At 36.5% G+C, this 18,793-nt stretch overlaps 1 protein-coding gene and 1 long non-coding RNA gene across 8 annotated transcripts in view; one reads left to right on the forward strand and one right to left on the reverse strand.

The window, feature by feature from the left end:
- LOC145961178 (uncharacterized) overlaps positions 1–18,793 on the reverse strand; it is a 154,882-nt gene that overhangs the window by 89,591 nt on the left and 46,498 nt on the right. For all 7 annotated transcript variants that reach the window (XR_014435581.1, XR_014435580.1, XR_014435578.1 and 4 more), the window contains one exon: positions 11,041–11,097. This is a non-coding gene — a long non-coding RNA (uncharacterized LOC145961178). The remainder of the gene's footprint in view (positions 1–11,040; positions 11,098–18,793) is intronic.
- Positions 12,002–17,496, forward strand: LOC145961176 (uncharacterized). Its single transcript, XM_083081094.1, has 5 exons — positions 12,002–12,434; positions 13,545–13,668; positions 14,225–14,375; positions 14,799–15,015; positions 15,643–17,496. The coding sequence occupies exons 1-5, from the start codon at positions 12,190–12,192 to the stop codon at positions 15,767–15,769; spliced, it is 864 nt and encodes a 287-aa protein (XP_082937220.1). The 5' UTR covers positions 12,002–12,189; the 3' UTR covers positions 15,770–17,496.

An 18,793-nucleotide genomic window follows, 5' to 3' on the forward strand; every position in this document is an offset into this window, starting at 1 on the left:
CGCGTAGGATGTCTAACGAAAAGCATATATTAGCGAGAGTATTTTGAGACACTTATTCCGTGGCCGATTTCACGGACGATCGCATTGGCACTGACAATTAGTATCGATAATAGGAGTCCTTGTCGTTCGTCTCTCCCCATCTCCCCCTATTCTCCTTCCTTTCGGTCTCACGTCTCACTATTCGTTTCTCGCGAGGGAGTGCCAGGAAACGCCGCTATTAGCCGCCCGTAACTCTAGCCTCGTCCGTCCAAGGATAATTGCGCGAGTTAATGGCTCCTTTTTCTCCATGCTTCGGCTCGTGCATACGAAGCACGATACATTGCGAGCCAACGGCGGTTGTTTTACGCGCGTCTTGCCATTGTGTTTCCTTTGTTAGTCTCGCGGGGCTGGAAAAAGATGCGCCACATCTCTCAAAATATCCCAAAATTTTCGATTCCCTGTCGGACAATTTTTTAATTTTAAAAATCTACGAATAACTTTGCGTAACTTTGCGAAATTGTTAAATTTAGAGGAGGACGGCGGAGGAGAGGGGAGCGCGAATTTAATAAGTTCTCGAATAATATTTTTTTCTCCCTCCTGATATCAAGTTTCTTGAGAAAATTATCGCGAAAATTTGCGATTGTATATACGCTATTTATTAAATATATGCGTTAATGAGCGACGGTACTAATGAAACGCGAGAATTAATATTACGTCATTTAGCAAATGGCAGACCACCTATATACCTGCATATTTGATGGAGCAGGTAATCCTGCGAGCTTTGCCCATCGCCTGTTTACGTAATGACATCATTACGTAAAATGGATTATAGATATGATTACACAAACGTATCCTTTGATAGATTAAACGAATGTATAATTATTAGTTTTCATTTACAATAATTAATTTAATATTAAAATGTTGAAACACTATCGAAAAACCACAAAGGGATTGCCATTTCAGTCATACGATTAAGAGAGAAGAAATTCTTGAAATCGGTTATTATTATTAATAAACATTTTTTAAGATTACTTGACTAATGTAATAACGAATGTAAAACATGAAAAAAACATCACCGTAATAAAAAAACATCAAAGTTATTTCTGGAATAAAACCAGTGTGACATAATTGCGTTTTAAGATATGATAGAAACGGTAGCGCGATAAGCATAATGGATATTAACATAACGGAAAAAGCAAACGAGAAAATTACGAAGTACGGATGAACAAGAGGAAGGGTAGGAGTGGGGTTAATGCGGTTTAGATTAGTTACCGAATCTGATACCATCCATTGGCCGCAATTGTATAAATACATAAAGGGCCCAGGAGGGAAGAGAAAGAGAGAAAGGGGGAGAGAGAGAGATGAAGAGAGTGTACCGGAGAGAAATATCTCGGGTTGCCCGTTTGCAGCAACCCCCTTCGGATTACGATTCTCGATGGTCTCGTTAGCAAAGATCTTCGGATTATGGAAGGCTCTGATTGGAGTGCCGCGGCTACAGGAGAAGCCTCGTGTAACTATCCGCCCAGAACCGGTCATCGTATTACCATATAGATTCGCGTCGATCGTTATACGCGCAATTCCCCGAATCTACGAATGTAGTAATCGTAATAACGCGTCCCAATCATCGTTTAATCCGTCGTCAAAGAATCCGGATTTTTAATGGTCAAGTTCAATCAGACAACCGAGAGATCGAATATCGACTCGAAATATGCGTTGATATAGAAATTGAACAGGATATTTGTTTTATCCGCCAACAAATTGATAAATTTAAACAGTTTTCTGATAAAATTTAATATTAATTGCAATTTGCGTACGGTTCTGCGTTTATCTGATGTGAAATGTAAATATTTCAAAAGGGAACAAAACAATTTCGAAACTACGCTCATTAAAACCATCTTGGTGCAGAGATAAATGTTTCGAAATTAATGTGTTTACTTTGTATATTTTTTAAAAGATGAAAATTGTATTTATAGCTTTGTAATCCAAATTATTATTGTATATCTGAAAATGTGAGCGAACTATTCACTAATTTTTTACAAATTTGATTAAAAATAAGTATTTGATTTAATGCAATGGAAATTTTCCATATTTATATATAAATTTTCATTCACGGAAATATATAATATACGTTAATTATTTAAAGAGAGTTAAGTATGAGAGAGATTCTAGTATTCTCAGATTCAACTCCACTAACATATTTCAGATGCAAAATTCGTTGATTGCAATTATGATTCTGATAATGAACTCGATTCGTAAGACGATTTTCTTTGTTCGATTTGCACGAACACAGTTTTCGATCTTTGAATCATTTATCGCGAACGAGTTTTCTGGAGGTAAGAAATTTTACTTTAATTGATAACCGTGTTTCCCAGGAGTATTCCGCCTCTCGTACCGCCCGATAGAACATTATTTAACTCACTTTAATTAGTTCCCATCTCGATTCGAGCTCTTAAATCGCGCTTGCGAACTCCACTTAATCCGTGTATGGCGGAGTTTAGGGAGCGAGAGCCAAGAGGGTGATGAGAAACCGAGGAGGGAAATAGAGAGATAGAGAAAGAGAGAGAAAGGAATATTAAATTGGAGGTGGTTGACTTTTGTTCCTTCGTGACAGCACACGCGTTCGTCGTCTGAAGTATAACCCTCGGACATAACCGGGGAAATCACTTGGAAAATCCTCAATGAATTCGCAATGAACTCGTGGTCGGTCCCGCACGTTCATACGTTACGACACCCTGGAGTTGTCAACCGCTCACGTCCCTTCGCAGCACTCTTTCCCCCCAGTCGCCTCCGTACCTCGTCATCTTCCTATTCTCCGACGCGCGTTATGCTTTACGCCACCCTCCCTCCTTTGAATTCTTCTTCCGACCCTCATTCTTTGCTAATAACTTCGAGATAATTTTGGTCGTGTTATTGTAACATAAATATTCTAGGAAACATTAAGAGAGTAATTTTTGATCTTGTAAACAGTATAAATTCGATGACTGAAATTTTATCAATACAATATTATGAATATAATATTTTCTAGCGGTTGTATTAATTTAAGACTTAAAAAACGTGCGCATGTTTGCATGTCGAGTGTATTGAAGCCGCGAAATGAATTAGAGCGAACGTGATTTGTCAAAGGAGTGATCCTATTTGTCGCGGAAAAATATTTTGAAGTGGATACTTGAAAAGAATGTTTGCGAAGCGTCGCTGCTTCAGAGACGGCGACGAATGTCGCGCAAAATTCACGAACAAGTGATTGCGCAAATTCTCGCGAAAGTACCAACATTGTACCCTATTGCTTGAAAATTACACAATATTCCATACTTAGAGGAGAAAATATGAAAAAACCGTCATAAATATAATATCTAACATTATAATTAATATTATAATTAAATATCTAATAATTTAAATAGATATTAATATTATAATTCAATATCTATTTAATATCAATTTAATATCTATTTAAAAAACTTACAATTTAATTGTGTTAACTGAATTTCATCGAAAGATATTTAAGGAAATGTTTCTAAACTTCTATTTCCTTTATATTAAATTCTTGCATTTCCTTTTAAATCTAGATTCTTCATCATTTACATTTGCTATAGAGAATCGCGTGATACGTGATGAGAATTCATAGCAAGAATTGCATACAATTTATTATGCTATTTGTAATTAAAGGATAAATCTCTTCTTCGAGCACATTTTAATATACATTTTGTTTTTCTCACCTTACGATATTTCTCAAGTATTTGACACATATTACACGACAACGCTATAGCTCGTAGCACGTAGTTGACTACGTGCTTGATATAAAAGTTTTCTTCACTCACATAATTTTCGCTTCTCTCTTTTCCCACATCTTTTTTCTCGCCGGGTTCGGTCTCTCATATCTTCTCGTTACCATATCCACGCTTTCACACTTTCCACCTTCTATTCGCTCGCGTGCTCGCCCCTTCTCCCCCCCCCCCCCGCCGTCACGAACGACGTCGTTAATCATTACCTATTTTAATACGATCCGGCGGCGCGTTACGCCTACGATCGAAGGCATTACTATTAATGCTTGATCACGGGCACCGGTTGAAAATCATTTTTCTAAAGCGCCGAACGCGCGCGATCGGTTATAAGGGTGCCTGTCTGTGCCCGCCGTGCGATCGTTAGTCTAAATCGAAATTTACATTGATCGAAGATAGAAGGCCATTGTGTGCGCCTGATAGTAATTGATATGCTCGGCTTTCGCATGCTAATCAAGCTGTTCGCGTTTACGGCGATTGGCGTAAGATGATGTCTGATCATGCCTTTTCCATTCTGGCGTAAGTCAATAACGTAGCATTTTTTTGTTGGAATATTCCGCATCAGTTGTTTCAGTATAAAAAAAGGTACCTGTAATTTTCACGAAATTTTCGGGCTGACATGCACTTTACTAAATATAGTAAATACAGAGTATATCGAAACAACGCTGTACTGAACGACAAGCCTAAAATAATTAAAAGTACACACACCGAACAATGATATTGTTCAATTTTCCCCTCCCTCTCACGGGAATATGAATTGATTTTTGAATATTTACGAGTCGGCCGTGATACACCGGACCTTATCGCACGCTAAACGCTTGTAAATTATACGTCCGTAAATTACATCGTAGAGATACGCGACGAATCATGGCGTAGGCGCTGTCCTCGCGGGATTCCGGCGGAAAGGATACGCATAATTCGACCGAGCGCGTTACTACTTGCTGATCACCCCTTTCGAGGAGTGGCGGCCGTCGACGAACGAACGAGCGGCTATTCCGGTTAAGAACGTTTCACGGTATGTGTATATATGTTGATTTATGCCGATGCCTCGAAGAAGCGGAAGGAGGGCGACGCGCAAATTGAACGAACGTTTAGCGACGCTCCGTCGAGCGTGGCCGACTCTCGGGCAGGGTCATGTCAATATTTAAATTAATCCTCGGCTCTCGCTCTCGCACCGCGCCTCGACCGACTCCTCTCCGTCGAAATTATCGTCTTCGTCGCGTTTTTCTCCTCCTCTCCTGTCTTTTTTCCTTCCCCCTTCCCGAGAGGGATCACCACTTCCACAGCATTTTCCATTTTCCTCGCGACATCGACGTCGACCTTTCCGCCGCCGGTGAAACGGATTCGCCATCCACGGTGCGTGATTAACTTCGTGCCCTCTACGAGCTCTCTTTCCTTTCCGCGATCGATAACGCCACGCGGAAATGTTCGGCGGAAACGTATGATTGTGCGATGGCGACCGCGGCTTTTCCGCCGAATCCCGCATCGAGTTTAGAAGAGAACCGAGAAGGGAAAACTTTATCTTCTCCTATACTTTTCCTGTATCCGCGCGTTGCAGATGCTTCCCCGTGTCGGCATCAATTTGCCAAATGCCATCCGCGAGAAATTATCTCCAGGATATCAGCGAACGTACGATAACTTTATTTCGTCAATAAATTCAATGTTTCGCGAAGCGAGAATTCTAGATATTCATATTCTGTTTCTTTTAGTGGAAATTAATATTTTTTTATAATTAAGTAAAAAATAAATTCAAATCAACTTGCCAAATGCCATCCGCGAGAAATTATCTCTAGGATATCAGCGAACGTACGATAACTTTATTTCGTCAACAAATTCAATTTTTCGCGAAGCGAGAATTCTAGATATTCATATTCTGTTTCTTTTAGTGGAAATTAATATTTTTTATAATTAAGTAAAAAATAAATTCAAATCAACTTGCCAAATGCCATCCGCGAGAAATTATCTCCAGGATATCAGCGAACGTATGATAACTTTATTTTGTCAATAAATTCAATGTTTCGCGAAGCGAGAATTCTAGATATTCTTATTCTGTTTCTCTTAATGGAAATTAATATTTTTTATAATCAAGTAAAAAATAAATTAAGAGCTGTGTTCATATGTATGAGCTTCTCAGAAGTCGGAGTAATCGAGTTCACTCTTTTTAAATTTCTTGATTTTAATATCAAAACACTAATCGTGTACTAAAATAAGAAATTAAAAATGTAATCGATTAGTTCGCTTTTTAAGAGACTCATATTTTAAATAGAACTGTTCCAACGATTTCATTTATTTTCATCTCTCTTGGTAGATAATGTTTATATGCTATAGATAATTACTTTATTGCGAAACAAAGTTGTAGATTATTGTTTGCGTGTGTACCGATTTAATGTATCGAGTCGACAAAGTTTTCCCCGAGGAAGAATTTGTCAACGAAAAACTGGACCGAGAGGAAATGCGGTAATTTCGAAAACTGCGAAAGTTTAACGATAAATTTTTGAAAGTACCGAATGCGCCAGGCGCGTTAAGAAGCAATGCATTAAGTTCGACATATTCGATTACAGAGCTTGCTGCAAACGTTGAGGAAGTTTCCACGGCGATTTTCACTTAATGAGTCAGGTTTGAAACTGGATTAAACACGAGTTAAGGACGGATTATAAAGTTAGAATTAGGTTCGATCTACCTTATTACTGAAGATAGCGCGACCTTGCGCATCGTACGAAAAGAGACGGATATTGTATCATATTAATATACAAAATTGCATTTCTCTATTGAAAAGACATTTTATATAGCATATAAGATGAAACTCTTTTAAATATTATACATAAATGTATATATATTACATTAATAATCGCTATATCTATTGAGCTTACAGCTGAGAGTGAAAGGATAAATTTTTCTCTCTCTTCTCCTGCCCTCCCTTCAAACTTTCATTTTCTCAAATTTGCATTCGATTAATAACGCACGCAGTTTCGCCGAGTTTGTTTCCTAAGCATAATTCGATAAGTTTTAAAGTTTTTCATAAGGTAATAATAAATCTCTCAACCTCGCATCTAATACATGTTATAATTGGATATTCCAGTCGCCTGGGATACATCTTTATCGAAAAGTTGTTGAATAACTTTCGAACTCTTCACCGAGATGCAGCCGGCATTTTTATAATTCCGATCAAGCCAAAGGTATTCCTATCTACGGTGTAATCAAAATACGTTGGATTCGCCGCGTTGGCATCGCAACTGATAGATTTCATATAAATACGCGCGACTTCGTTCATCCGTCAATCGAATTCGAGCTGGCTGAATCAAATTGCATTCGTAGAGAAGTTTTATCTCACCCGCGCATTTATGTATCTCGCGCGATCGGTCGCAGTAGTAGATGAAAGATTATTTTCGATAGACACTCCCGCCCGACTCACACGAATATGCTTCAATTGCAATTGTTGCGAAAATCGACGAGAGTGAGATAATATTTTATTAACGCTATTCTCTCGTCGCTTTTTACAAGGAAATAATTTTGAATATTTCGCACATCGACAAAACTTTGACACTGATTGTGAGTGAAATTTGTCAAACGAGTTTTGCATTTTCTTCTTGGAATATGAAGATTTGAATTTCTTATATGATTTTAATATCTTATTATTTCAATTTATTTTATATAAACATTTTTTTTTTCAAAAAAAAATCGAAAAAATTAATAAAATAAATAGAATCATTCTTTGACTAATTTCTTTTCACAATACATCCTTCTTCAACTGAAGATAAATTTCTTTAGAAATTGCATAAATTCTGATATGGAGTCAAGAGGACGTCTCGCTCCAACGGACATGCAGGATATGAGAATTAACGAAGGTGGAAAATTTCCCGCAGCGCGGCGGCTTAATTTCGAACGCGACTCGGCTTAAAAAGACCGCTCGGTCAAATCGGTTGCCATTCACATCCGAGAGATAATTTCGGAAAATCGCTCGCAGAGATAGCACAAACTGTTTTAACGTTCGGTGGCGTTCGGTGCAATGTTGTTCACCGCCTCTATTGATCGAAGCTCACAGAGGCATAGAGTTACAGGCCACTGACGGCGACTATATCTCTTTCCTTGTCTCTCCTCACCATGTTTCTCCTCCCTTCCTTCCTTTTCCTCCCTCTCCCCCCACCTCTCTCTCTCTCTCTCTCTCTCTGTCTTTCACCTTCAACCACCTCAGTTCGCTCTCTCTCTCCATTCCATTCTGTCGACCGTTTTGTCTCTCTCTCTCTCTCCTTCTGCGATCTATCTCTTTCTGCGTATTTGGTCCTGAACTATCCGAATTCCATTTCCGTCCAATTACAATTCATCCCCGTTTCAAAGCGGCAGTCACGCCGCGTTCATTTCGCAAGCGCGCCGCCGCCAGAAGCAATCATTTCTTTTCTCCACACTTCACCTCTCCCTTCGCCTTTTCAGCCCGGTCACACTTCGCCTTTCGCTTTCTTCTGGCTGTCTGCTGACTGGCTAGCGATGATGAATGCTCGTTTGAAATGCGAATCGCAATGTATAATCTTTACACTATTAAAAAATTGCCTTTTCAAAAAAACGCCAATTTACCCATTAGCGGTCATTTAAAAATTATTATAGAAGAAATTCTATTTCTTTAATATAATTTTAACCATTTACAAAATAATTGTTTAAAAAAGTGTTGCTTCTGCTGTTATATCTGCTGTTATTTCGCGTGACTTGGTCACAAGATATTGTCATATTTCTTGATTATCATTGAAGTGATTGAAAGTGTCATATGATTTAATCGAAAACTACTATAATAAAAAAATGTAATATAATTCTTCAATATCAAAATTCTTTAATATCAAAATTAAGTTAAAGTTAGTAAGATATTTTTATATGTTGAATATACTTTTAGACTTGGAGCGATATTTCATCATCGATATTTTAAAATTGTTTCATGTATTTAATTTAAATTAGATGCAGCACGTTTGCGCATGGACACGGGATTGCACACCTGTGCGATAAAATGAAAAGCATAACTAAAGTGAGAAACGGGCAGTAGAGCGAAGTTTAAGGAGTTTTGGGTGCGAGGGTGAATCTTTGCTGAAGAAAGTTCACCGGAGAGAGAAACGGTGAGAAATTAAGCAGATGCTCGACGTTGAACACCATAAGAGACATAGATTTTTTTTCTTTCAACTTCAGTAACGACATAAGTAACTGGATCTTCACCCTCCATTGCTCTCGCTCCTCTAGCCAAAGTAAGAACGAAGGTCCCTCGATACTTTTGCGAGGCGATGCTTCGGGCGTATCCATCCAGAAGAAAGACGTTGTTGAGCTATACGAGACTCCATTACTCTCATTAGACCCCGTGAAAGTGCCTTTTTTATGCTCCGCTAGCTAATCTCTCGAAGATCGATAAGCTTTAAGACGAAATGCTTCAACACCGTATAAATAAATAACTATAAATAACTAATTATTTGTTTTTAAAGATGACGTCTCTTAATAATACATTCACTAATATATTTTAATAAAAATTTGCAAGCACAAATTATTGTAATTGATTTCGGTGTATTATTATTTATTGTGCATCGAAACTCATCATCGTGTTTGTACACCAATTATAGTTCATATGTATTTTCTCGAAAACTTTGATTCGATACGTGTTGTATTCTATGGCCCGATATAACCGCGATATTTTCCTTTGTATCCAATGTTTGCGATGCTGTTGACATTTCTTTGATCATTGCAGTTTTTGATAAGCGGTTGACAGTTATCGCCTCCAGCAACACCAGCAATTGTGATAATGATCGAACGGTTAAAAAAACCGAGTCGAAAATAAATTTTACCGCAAAATTGATTGATCGAATTTAATGTAAGTTTTATTTTTACAAAAAATATTCTTCAAGACCTATACAAACTTTAAAAATGTTAATTCGTAGCGTTTCTTAAAAAATATTTTACAGTGTAATTATACTTAAATCATGTTATTCTTTCAATTAATTTTTGATAATAAAAGAATACGCTTGTATGAAATATTTAATTTATTAAAAATTGCAAAAAATCAATAAAATCTAGATTCTATAAATTATTTAATTATCTAATGCGAATTAAGAAGAAAATATACGACGAGACGAGTTAATTATCGCACAAGAAGAATAAAAACTTGATCTCGAATTGATCTCGTCCTTCGTTTCTCGCGCGATACGTTTCATTGACTTTAACAAATAGCTTTTGCTCATAAAATCTACCGATCCGAACTCGTCGCTTTTCTCGTCTGTTCTTTTCCGCTCGCAGATAAATTTATCGAGGACGTATCGTTTCGACCAATTATCCAATTAAATGCCTACGCGTCGATTCAACGCCTGCGTCTTTGCTTTGGAAAAAGTGGCGAGCGTCGAGAGCAGCATCGTTGATTGGCTGACTACCCCCGCATTATGCGCGACATCGTCATATTCGTCATCCCGGACGTGCGTATTGCCCGGATGATGATGATGATGATGATGATGACGATGATGATGATGATGATGATGATACGGATTATCGAGGATGAAGTATCGTGCACGCCGTCAACCCCACGCCGTGAATTATCGGCGAGAGAGAGAGAGACTCTCACCTCTCGGGGGCGCGAATCGAGGTACAATCGCCGTTCTTGCTATCAAACGCGTAAACGGATGTCCCGCGATATCCGCGTGACGCACAGTTCCGTATTATACGCGGCGGATTCTGCAGCATCCCGCATCCGTGCGCATCTCGTTTACCCCCTTCCCCCTCCTTCCTTTCCTCTTCCCCACCGGCCAGATTGCAGCAGCAAATGTGATTTCTGCACCGATCGGCGCATCGTCATCGTCGCCTAATACGGTCGACGATTAGATTTTGATCGAGATTCAACGTCGCACCTCTCCCTTCCTCCCTGTCGCTTCGAAATCGCCGGATTTGACACGATGTCCAAACGCTGCTATCGAATTGACTCGTTGCTAATGCACGTTAAATAGTTTCGCGATCGCGAGAATGAGACGACGATGATCAGCCACTGATACCTTTCGAGATGTCGAACGCGATAAACGCCTACTGCACGATTGTTCGCTCGTTGTCGTTAACGACATGCATGATTTAACGACTTAATTAAGATATAAACGAATAATAAAGCAATTAAAATTTACGTTTATCACAGATTTTGTGATCTTATATCTTCGCTTTTTAATGTATAACAAGTTTGAACATTGTACGTATATTTCTTTTTTTTAGTTAATGTCGATGTCTTTTGAAAATATTATGTCAATATATAATCCGAATATATAATAATTTATATTGCTGAACTTACCATTTTTCTCGCCGCGATGACCTGATTCCGATCGACTCCAACGTTCATTCGTAAGATCTGCCAACAAAAATATTAATAAAGAAATTAATATAAGCAATTGATAATAGACGCAAAGTTTACTAAGAGTATTAACACTTAAAAAATCATGATATTACATGAAATTTTTAGCACGAGATGTATATTTTCTGAGCATCTTAGAATATTTTAAGTTTCAATTTTTCTGTTAATATAGATTATAAAGTTTATTATTTTTATTTCATTATTATTATTTATTTCATTATTTATTATTTTTATTTCATTATAAAAATAATAAACTTTATAATTAACTTTATATCACTATATGTATTATGTATAAATAGGATTTTAAAAATCATAAAAAAGGAGCTGATGCATTATCTCTTTAATATTTTTTTCAGTCGTGGGAAGCAATGCTTTAAAAAATACAACTAGGTCGGAAAAAAGTGTTTCTCCTACTCTTTGTTCTTGTTCGACACAAAAAGCATCTTTGTATCGAATATAAAAGGTACAAAGCTAAAAGAGGATGTAGACAGAAATATAAATATGACATCACACATTTTTATGCAAACAGATTGATGCTTTCAAAAAGCATTTCAAGAGATTTTTGACAATATCAAGTGCCTATTATAACATGAATAATAATCCATATCGAAGTATCTGTATCAAGGCCCCTTTAAAAACACGTATTTGCATCAACGATTGAATTAGGAATTGAACCTTTGCGATCCATCTTCCTTTTTTCTCGCGCAATTGAATCTTTGCGGTGAATTCCTTTTTTTTCTCGCGCGTATGCGCATCAATAGCAATCAAGGGATTATTAACTGACCGCGTCGAGCTGCGCTCAGGGACACTTTTTGCCGTGCAATCTTCCGTTCGCGTCGATCGCCGTCGTCGTCGACTTAGCTCGCCCATCCATCGCAGGCGCATATAAAAGGACCGTAGTGGAACGCGGTCTGGAGCAGTGTAGCACGACGTATGTCCGGTCTCGTGCCTCTCGACGTCCTCCCCGAGTGATCGATCTCGCGTAACGCGTTATACGTACGTAAATATACATATAGAGCCGTTCCCTCGCACGAGCGGCACACCGTGAGATCACCGTGAGTTCTCGGTTGACTGGCAACGCTATAAAAGATGTCGCAGCCGGAACAAGGTGGCAGTGCGCAGTGCGACAAGGACATGTCGACGTCAAAGAGTAGCTCGATGTTGCGCCTGAATCAGGAGGGCCGTCGCGGCTCCGCCGACTGGCAGGACCAGGGCGACAGCGACTCGGAGATCAGCGAGAACGATTTCCTCACCAAGGGTGCCTTCCTGCTCACCCCGAGCCACGAACTGAGCATGGAGAAGGCCGCCACCATTTGCGAGAAGATGAACTTCCGGTGAGAACCACTTTGGCGAGCCACCACGGCCTGCCGTTCGACGCGAGGATTTTCCTTCCGGATTTCGATAAGGGAAAAAAGAGAGAGAGAAAGAATATATGGGCATTATATTTTGATAACTAACGAGCGAGATTAAAACGTCGTCAGTGTTTTAATTATTTAATTATTTTATATTGCATCCTAGACGTTAGAAATTTACACTATTATTATATATTGCAAAAAGATATACAAATACTTGTGCAAGATTTGAAAACATAAATATTTAGAAATTTGTAATTTAATTAAATCTTTAATATCGCTATTTTTATAATCGATGATGAATGACTTCGTTCCATTGTGCAACGACTTTCACTTTTTTCATCTTTAAAAATGAGAATTGCCGAAATGATAAAATATAAATTATATTGATATAAATTATATGATATAAAATATAAATATATTAATATATTGATATAAATTATATGATATAAAATATAAATATATTGATATAAATTATATGATATAAAATATAAATTATATTATTGAAGGGATAATTTATATTTACAAAAATCAATTATTTTAAACTCTTTGTAGTTTGACAAATAAGGATTACAGAATTATATATAAAGCTAAAATATATGCACGAGAACCGATTTATGCTAAAATTTTATACTTATTAACTCGTAAAGTTCTTGCTAATTATATTGTATAGAAGTAATCTTCGACCTTCGCTTAGTTAATCCACAAGAGATCCTAAGACCTCGTGCTCGAATCGAATCTAAAAGTAGTTAAGTCAGCTGGCGCGTCGCGCGAAGTAGTACAAGCAGTAACAGGTCGGACAACAAATACATTAAACCAACTATATATTCCGATGCGGTGTGCGTGTATGTGTGTATTATGTGCATAAACTGTTTTGCGCAACCAGCGCATGACAACGGCAAGAATTTATTCACAATTAACATCGCAGAGCCAAATAAAGTGAATTAACTTTTAATCGCGGAATTATTTTGACACATAAATATACATAAAAGATATTAATATATATTCATGCGTCGAATTCCATGCCTGAAAATATTTTTTATAGTTAATTTTTATATTATAATCAAAACGACCTTCCGTTATATGATCTAGAGGCGCGTTTTCTTTGACGAAAACCGCTACCGGCATTCTCTTCAAGTTCAGCAACATCGAAGACTTTCAGGCGGTGTATAAAAAAGGTTTTCACAAAGTGACAGGCGCTCGTTTCTACAAAAAGGTGAATATCTTGTACCAACGAATTTTCACGCCTTAATTAGCTCTGCTTATCACAGATATTTTAATATCGCTTTATAGATAAATAGTAGCTGACAAAATAATTCTGGCAGTGCAAATAATTTAACGCATTACCGCTTTGGGACTTTTACATCTGGTGTTACCTTTCTAAAGCTAAAGTACCTGACAGAGGAATGCCTTATAGTGCTTTTGCAACTAATCTCGGGATCTGCATGGATTTTACTCTCGTGTAGTACAAACGTATGTTGCGGATATACAACAAAGTATAAAGGCTTTACTTGCTTGAAAGTTAATGGGAATATCTTAACTCGCGTAAGCACAATCTATTTATGTATTTACTTAAATTTAATTATTGCAATATCGGATAATATGCGATACTTCACATTAAACGCCACAGCGTTAAATATTCTCTCGTTTTATTTTTGAATTCGCACACTTATTCTTTATAAAATATAATTTTACAATTTTTTTTTCAAATGAATTTCTCATCAGAAATAAATGACACATAATGTGCATTATAAATATTCATAATACTATAGGTCGCTATACCGTGTAGACCGGCAAAGATCTTCACCGTCTATGTTCTTGATGTGCCTGAGGAATTGCCGGAGGACGATATTAGGCACGCTCTCTACAAATATCGATCTATCGTCGAAGTAACCAGGCTACCTCTGAATACGGGAACTGTTTGTGAGTCACGAGAATGCAAATGCTTCTATATTTCTCATACCACCGCTCTTTCCCAGAGAAAGTACCGGCTCCTATATAGCGCATAACGTGATAAACTACTCTCTTTGAACAATGTCGACAATATATAATTTATTATACTTCAACATATATAATATTAAAAATGTAACATTATATAATATTTCAGTAATATGTTATACTTATGCACATACATATATATATATTTTGCATACATAATTTAAGATTTCAATCTCGATAATAGATTTATTTCGCAAAAAGCATCTTTGAAATATTCTCGAGAGAATAAGTACTTATAATATATAAAATAAAATTATAATATGCAAATATAAAATACTTTTCGCATGATGCGCGATGCATCGAGCTGCGTCAGCATGCAATAAAATGCTCATGTGTTAAATAAATCAGTGAAGGCCATCAATGACAAGCTAAAGAACGACGCGCAGAATCTCAACGAGCCGGCGACGATTTATACGGGGCCACCCGTTATAAGGGTTACCCTGGCCAACGTGGAGGAGACCTCGATGCTGCTGAGCCGTGGTTTGGATTTTTATGGGGCCACATATTTTCCCACCGAAACGCCCCATCCAGCCGCTCAACCCCTCGCCAAATACAAAAACAACAGGTGGGAAGTGAATTCTCTCGCTCATGCAACGCGAGCCGCGCGTGATTCATTGAACGACAAATTCGTAGCCGTGTTAAAAATTACTCGCGATATATGCCACCATATCGTCCGGCAATATTTATCGCCCGATATTCATTAATTATTGAGACAATACCATCGACAATATGGTACAATGGCGGTTGTTTAAACGCCCGTTACTTCTAAATTAATACAGCTGTTATTAATTCGCTGTTTTAAAAATGATATACGAAATAATTTTTCATGCAAAACGCATGATCCATTATGCGTTCGATATTCTTCATATTTTTTTTTATTTTTATTTTCTTATATCGTTTGCTTCAGCTCGCTATAAAAAATCTATCTAATCATGCTTTAGAATATAAAATTAAAAAAGAAAGGTATAGAATTGTTATTACAATTTAAATTATAATCTTTTCTAAAAAAAAAAAAGAAAATGACGGCAGCGCCATTACGTGTGATCCGCTCTTCCACTTGGCCGTAATATCTTTAATGGAACATTGCCAATAAAACACAAAAGGTTTGCGGGCATTAGGGGAAAACGGATCGTTTCAGAAAAAAAAAGAGAGGAAGAGCGGGCACCCCCTTTCACGTGTTTCGCCATTGCAGATGGATCGAGCTGGCGTCGATCGGCGCGGGACAAAGAGTGAGGGACCTACTTCCGGTCTTTGACAACGCAGGCTTCAACAAATTGCCACCTCCGGCGAGCCGTGTAATAAAACCGCAAAGAAACTGACACGTTCCCCCTTCCCCCCTTCCCGGCTGACACCCCAAATTCTTCGACGGCCGCCACCGCCGCCGCCACCACTGCGATCGATAGTAGCGGCGAATCGGAGGGAGGACGCCATCGCGAGAACAACGCTACGACCTGAGGATGACGACGCTAACGCAGGCTAGCTCGATCGAAATTCAGAAAATGGCACGAGCATTCAATTCGAGCGATTTCAACGCGATTTTAATTCTCATTCGCGATGTTTAAGAGAACGAGATCAGTCATTCATTGCATTTAGAGATAATGCATGAGATTAAGTACAAGGAAAATTATATTTCTTGAATATCGAATGAATAATCGAGTGAAATTGTAATTTTCCTCAGAGGGATTTTAAATTATTGATAGTTATTAGAAAATTTGATTTTGTCGATTTCTCATCGTCTCTGAAAATTTCTCTATAATTAAAATAATTTTTCAGGTCAGGAGTTTTTGGGTCAAAATTAAATCATTTTTATATTTAATTTACTCGAGCAAAAGGAAAATTATATTTGTATCCCTCGCTTATATAAAAAACAAAATAAAATTTGAGAGAAATTTTTCTTTCAAATATATATCTAGTAATATCTCTTAATGAGATTTATTACAAATTTGACAGAAACAGATAAGAAGATTAATTTTTCTCCCTAATTACAATTTCGAAAAAAAGTTATTATAATTAAAGAGATTAATTTAACTGTAGGTGGTACTACTCTCTGAGTTATATAAAAAAATCTGGTTGAAACAAAGTACAGCTATATACCTCTCAGATGCATGTGCGACCGATGGAGGGTCAAGCGTAATGCGCAAAGAGAAACTGAATTATACGCTCGCGAATCGTAGAGCCATTTCTGGGCATGCAGACGCGTAAGATACATCGTACCGTTTCGCAGGTCGACGTGACTCCTCCTCTCCTCTTTCTCCTTCATATACACGCACACACACACATACACACACATACATACATACACATATGTACACATACACACACAGTAAATGTTCCTATTTCTCCGGCGGCAGAAAGGTCAGCGTCGCCGTATCAAACGCAATATATATATAAAATTATGTTCCTATCAGTCCCCTACTTCAAAACGCCAGTCACGCGAGTAATATTATCTTAAAACACGCCAGATTGATTACACACGCCAGAAATTAATTTGCCAAAGCGCTGATTAACAAGGTTCTCGCGGAGTAAAAGTAATCGAACGTCATATATGTGATTACTCACGAAGATGAATCATGATGATTACGGTTATGGATCTTTGAAGTTGCTTAAAACGTTAATCTTGTTTATTACATATTTTATTAATAAAATTTGTTTAATATTAAATAAATATAACTCGTTAGCATATATTACTTTTCGTTAATTGAAAAGAAAAAAATTGTATCATATATGTGCTTTTATTATATTGATAAATCTATAAATAATTTTTAAATCAATTTATTAAAAAGTCTTTAATTATAATATAGATTGATATGTGTACATGAGTACAATTTTTAATTATAATTTTAACAATTTATAATTACAACATAGATCAATATGTACATGAGTACAAAATAGGTATTATTTCAAGAGGATATTTTCAAAATATAAATTCTCTGTTAGATTACAAATGTATTAATAATGATAATTAACATAAATATATATGTATGGTTAATCTATTTTTGTAATAATTTATTAATTATTGCATATCGATTTTATGACGTTTAAATCTGACAGTCAATATTTATTGTTTACTTAAAATATATATATATATATATATATATATATATATATATATATATATATATGTATAACTGTCAATAAATGATAAACAAATATACAATATTTTAATTTAAAAGTATGACATAAATTTTCGAATGCCTAAATATGCATATTACATATTTTAAGAAATGTTAATATGTTTAGTTGGATTACGTTAAAACAAAATAAAATTAACTGAAAGATCTGCTCTGAAAAGTCAAGGAAAAAAGTTTTTATTAATATATTTTTATCATATATCTCAATGTGGCTATACACACGCCCAAAATTCCATTAATATCCTTAATTATTTAATAGATGTAACATCAATAAATTCAATATTGGATTTAAAAGAAGCTGAAATATTTGTAAATAAATTTAATCTTTTAATAAATTATAACATCGATAAAGTTCATATAAAAAATGTAATTAAGAGATTTGTAACATGAGAAAAATATTGAATGTGGATGAGAGAATGAATTTATGAAGAAGGGAAAAAGGGGGAATATGGTTTTTTTGTTCCTTACTCGAGAGTTTAGTCGCCGACATAAATGTCGCGGCGAGCTTTTTATTACTGAGCGGCAATTCAATAACGATGACATTTACTTTGCGTGCATGCAATGTACATGCGCTTATTAGGATATATATTATGCCACTCGCGCGTTACGTAACCGGTAATATATTCCGTTATATAAACGTTCCATTGCAATTACGTAATGCCCGTATATGGATAGGACGTATCTACTTGATGACTTGATCGTGATATATGCAGCCGTACTTCGCCATTCGCGTGAAAGCCATAACGATGTATATATCCCCTTATTAGAAGACTTACAGTTCGTATTAAAATGTATAGCGTATACTTATCATTTTGTGCTACTTTTATTTGAAAGAATTCTGTGTTATCGTCCTCTACATAAGTGGCGAAATGGATGCAATAAGAATTAAGAAAAGTGGAAAGTTTATCCTTCTTTCCTTCCCCCTTTTTCTCTCTCATATAATTTGAATTAGACATACTTTAAAAAATTACTTTTTTTAACATTAATTTTTTTTAACATTTTAACATTTTAAATATAAAATAATCACGTTTAAATTGTTATCCCTGTATAAAATAATAAAAGAAAAAAAGAGAGTCGAAGAACAAAAAGCAAAGATTATAGCAACGTCTTATAACACCGCACGCGCTTTATTTTTGATTATTTTCAGCGCCAACGGGGACGAGAAGAGTGCCCGTCGCTTTTAACAAGGAGAGACTTTATCAGGAAAAGAGC

This window comes from Camponotus vicinus, unplaced genomic scaffold, assembly GCF_025532165.1.
Source record: "Camponotus vicinus isolate PSW18456_S1 unplaced genomic scaffold, iyCamVici1.0 SCAF_1, whole genome shotgun sequence".
Lineage (NCBI taxonomy): Eukaryota > Metazoa > Arthropoda > Insecta > Hymenoptera > Formicidae > Camponotus > Camponotus vicinus.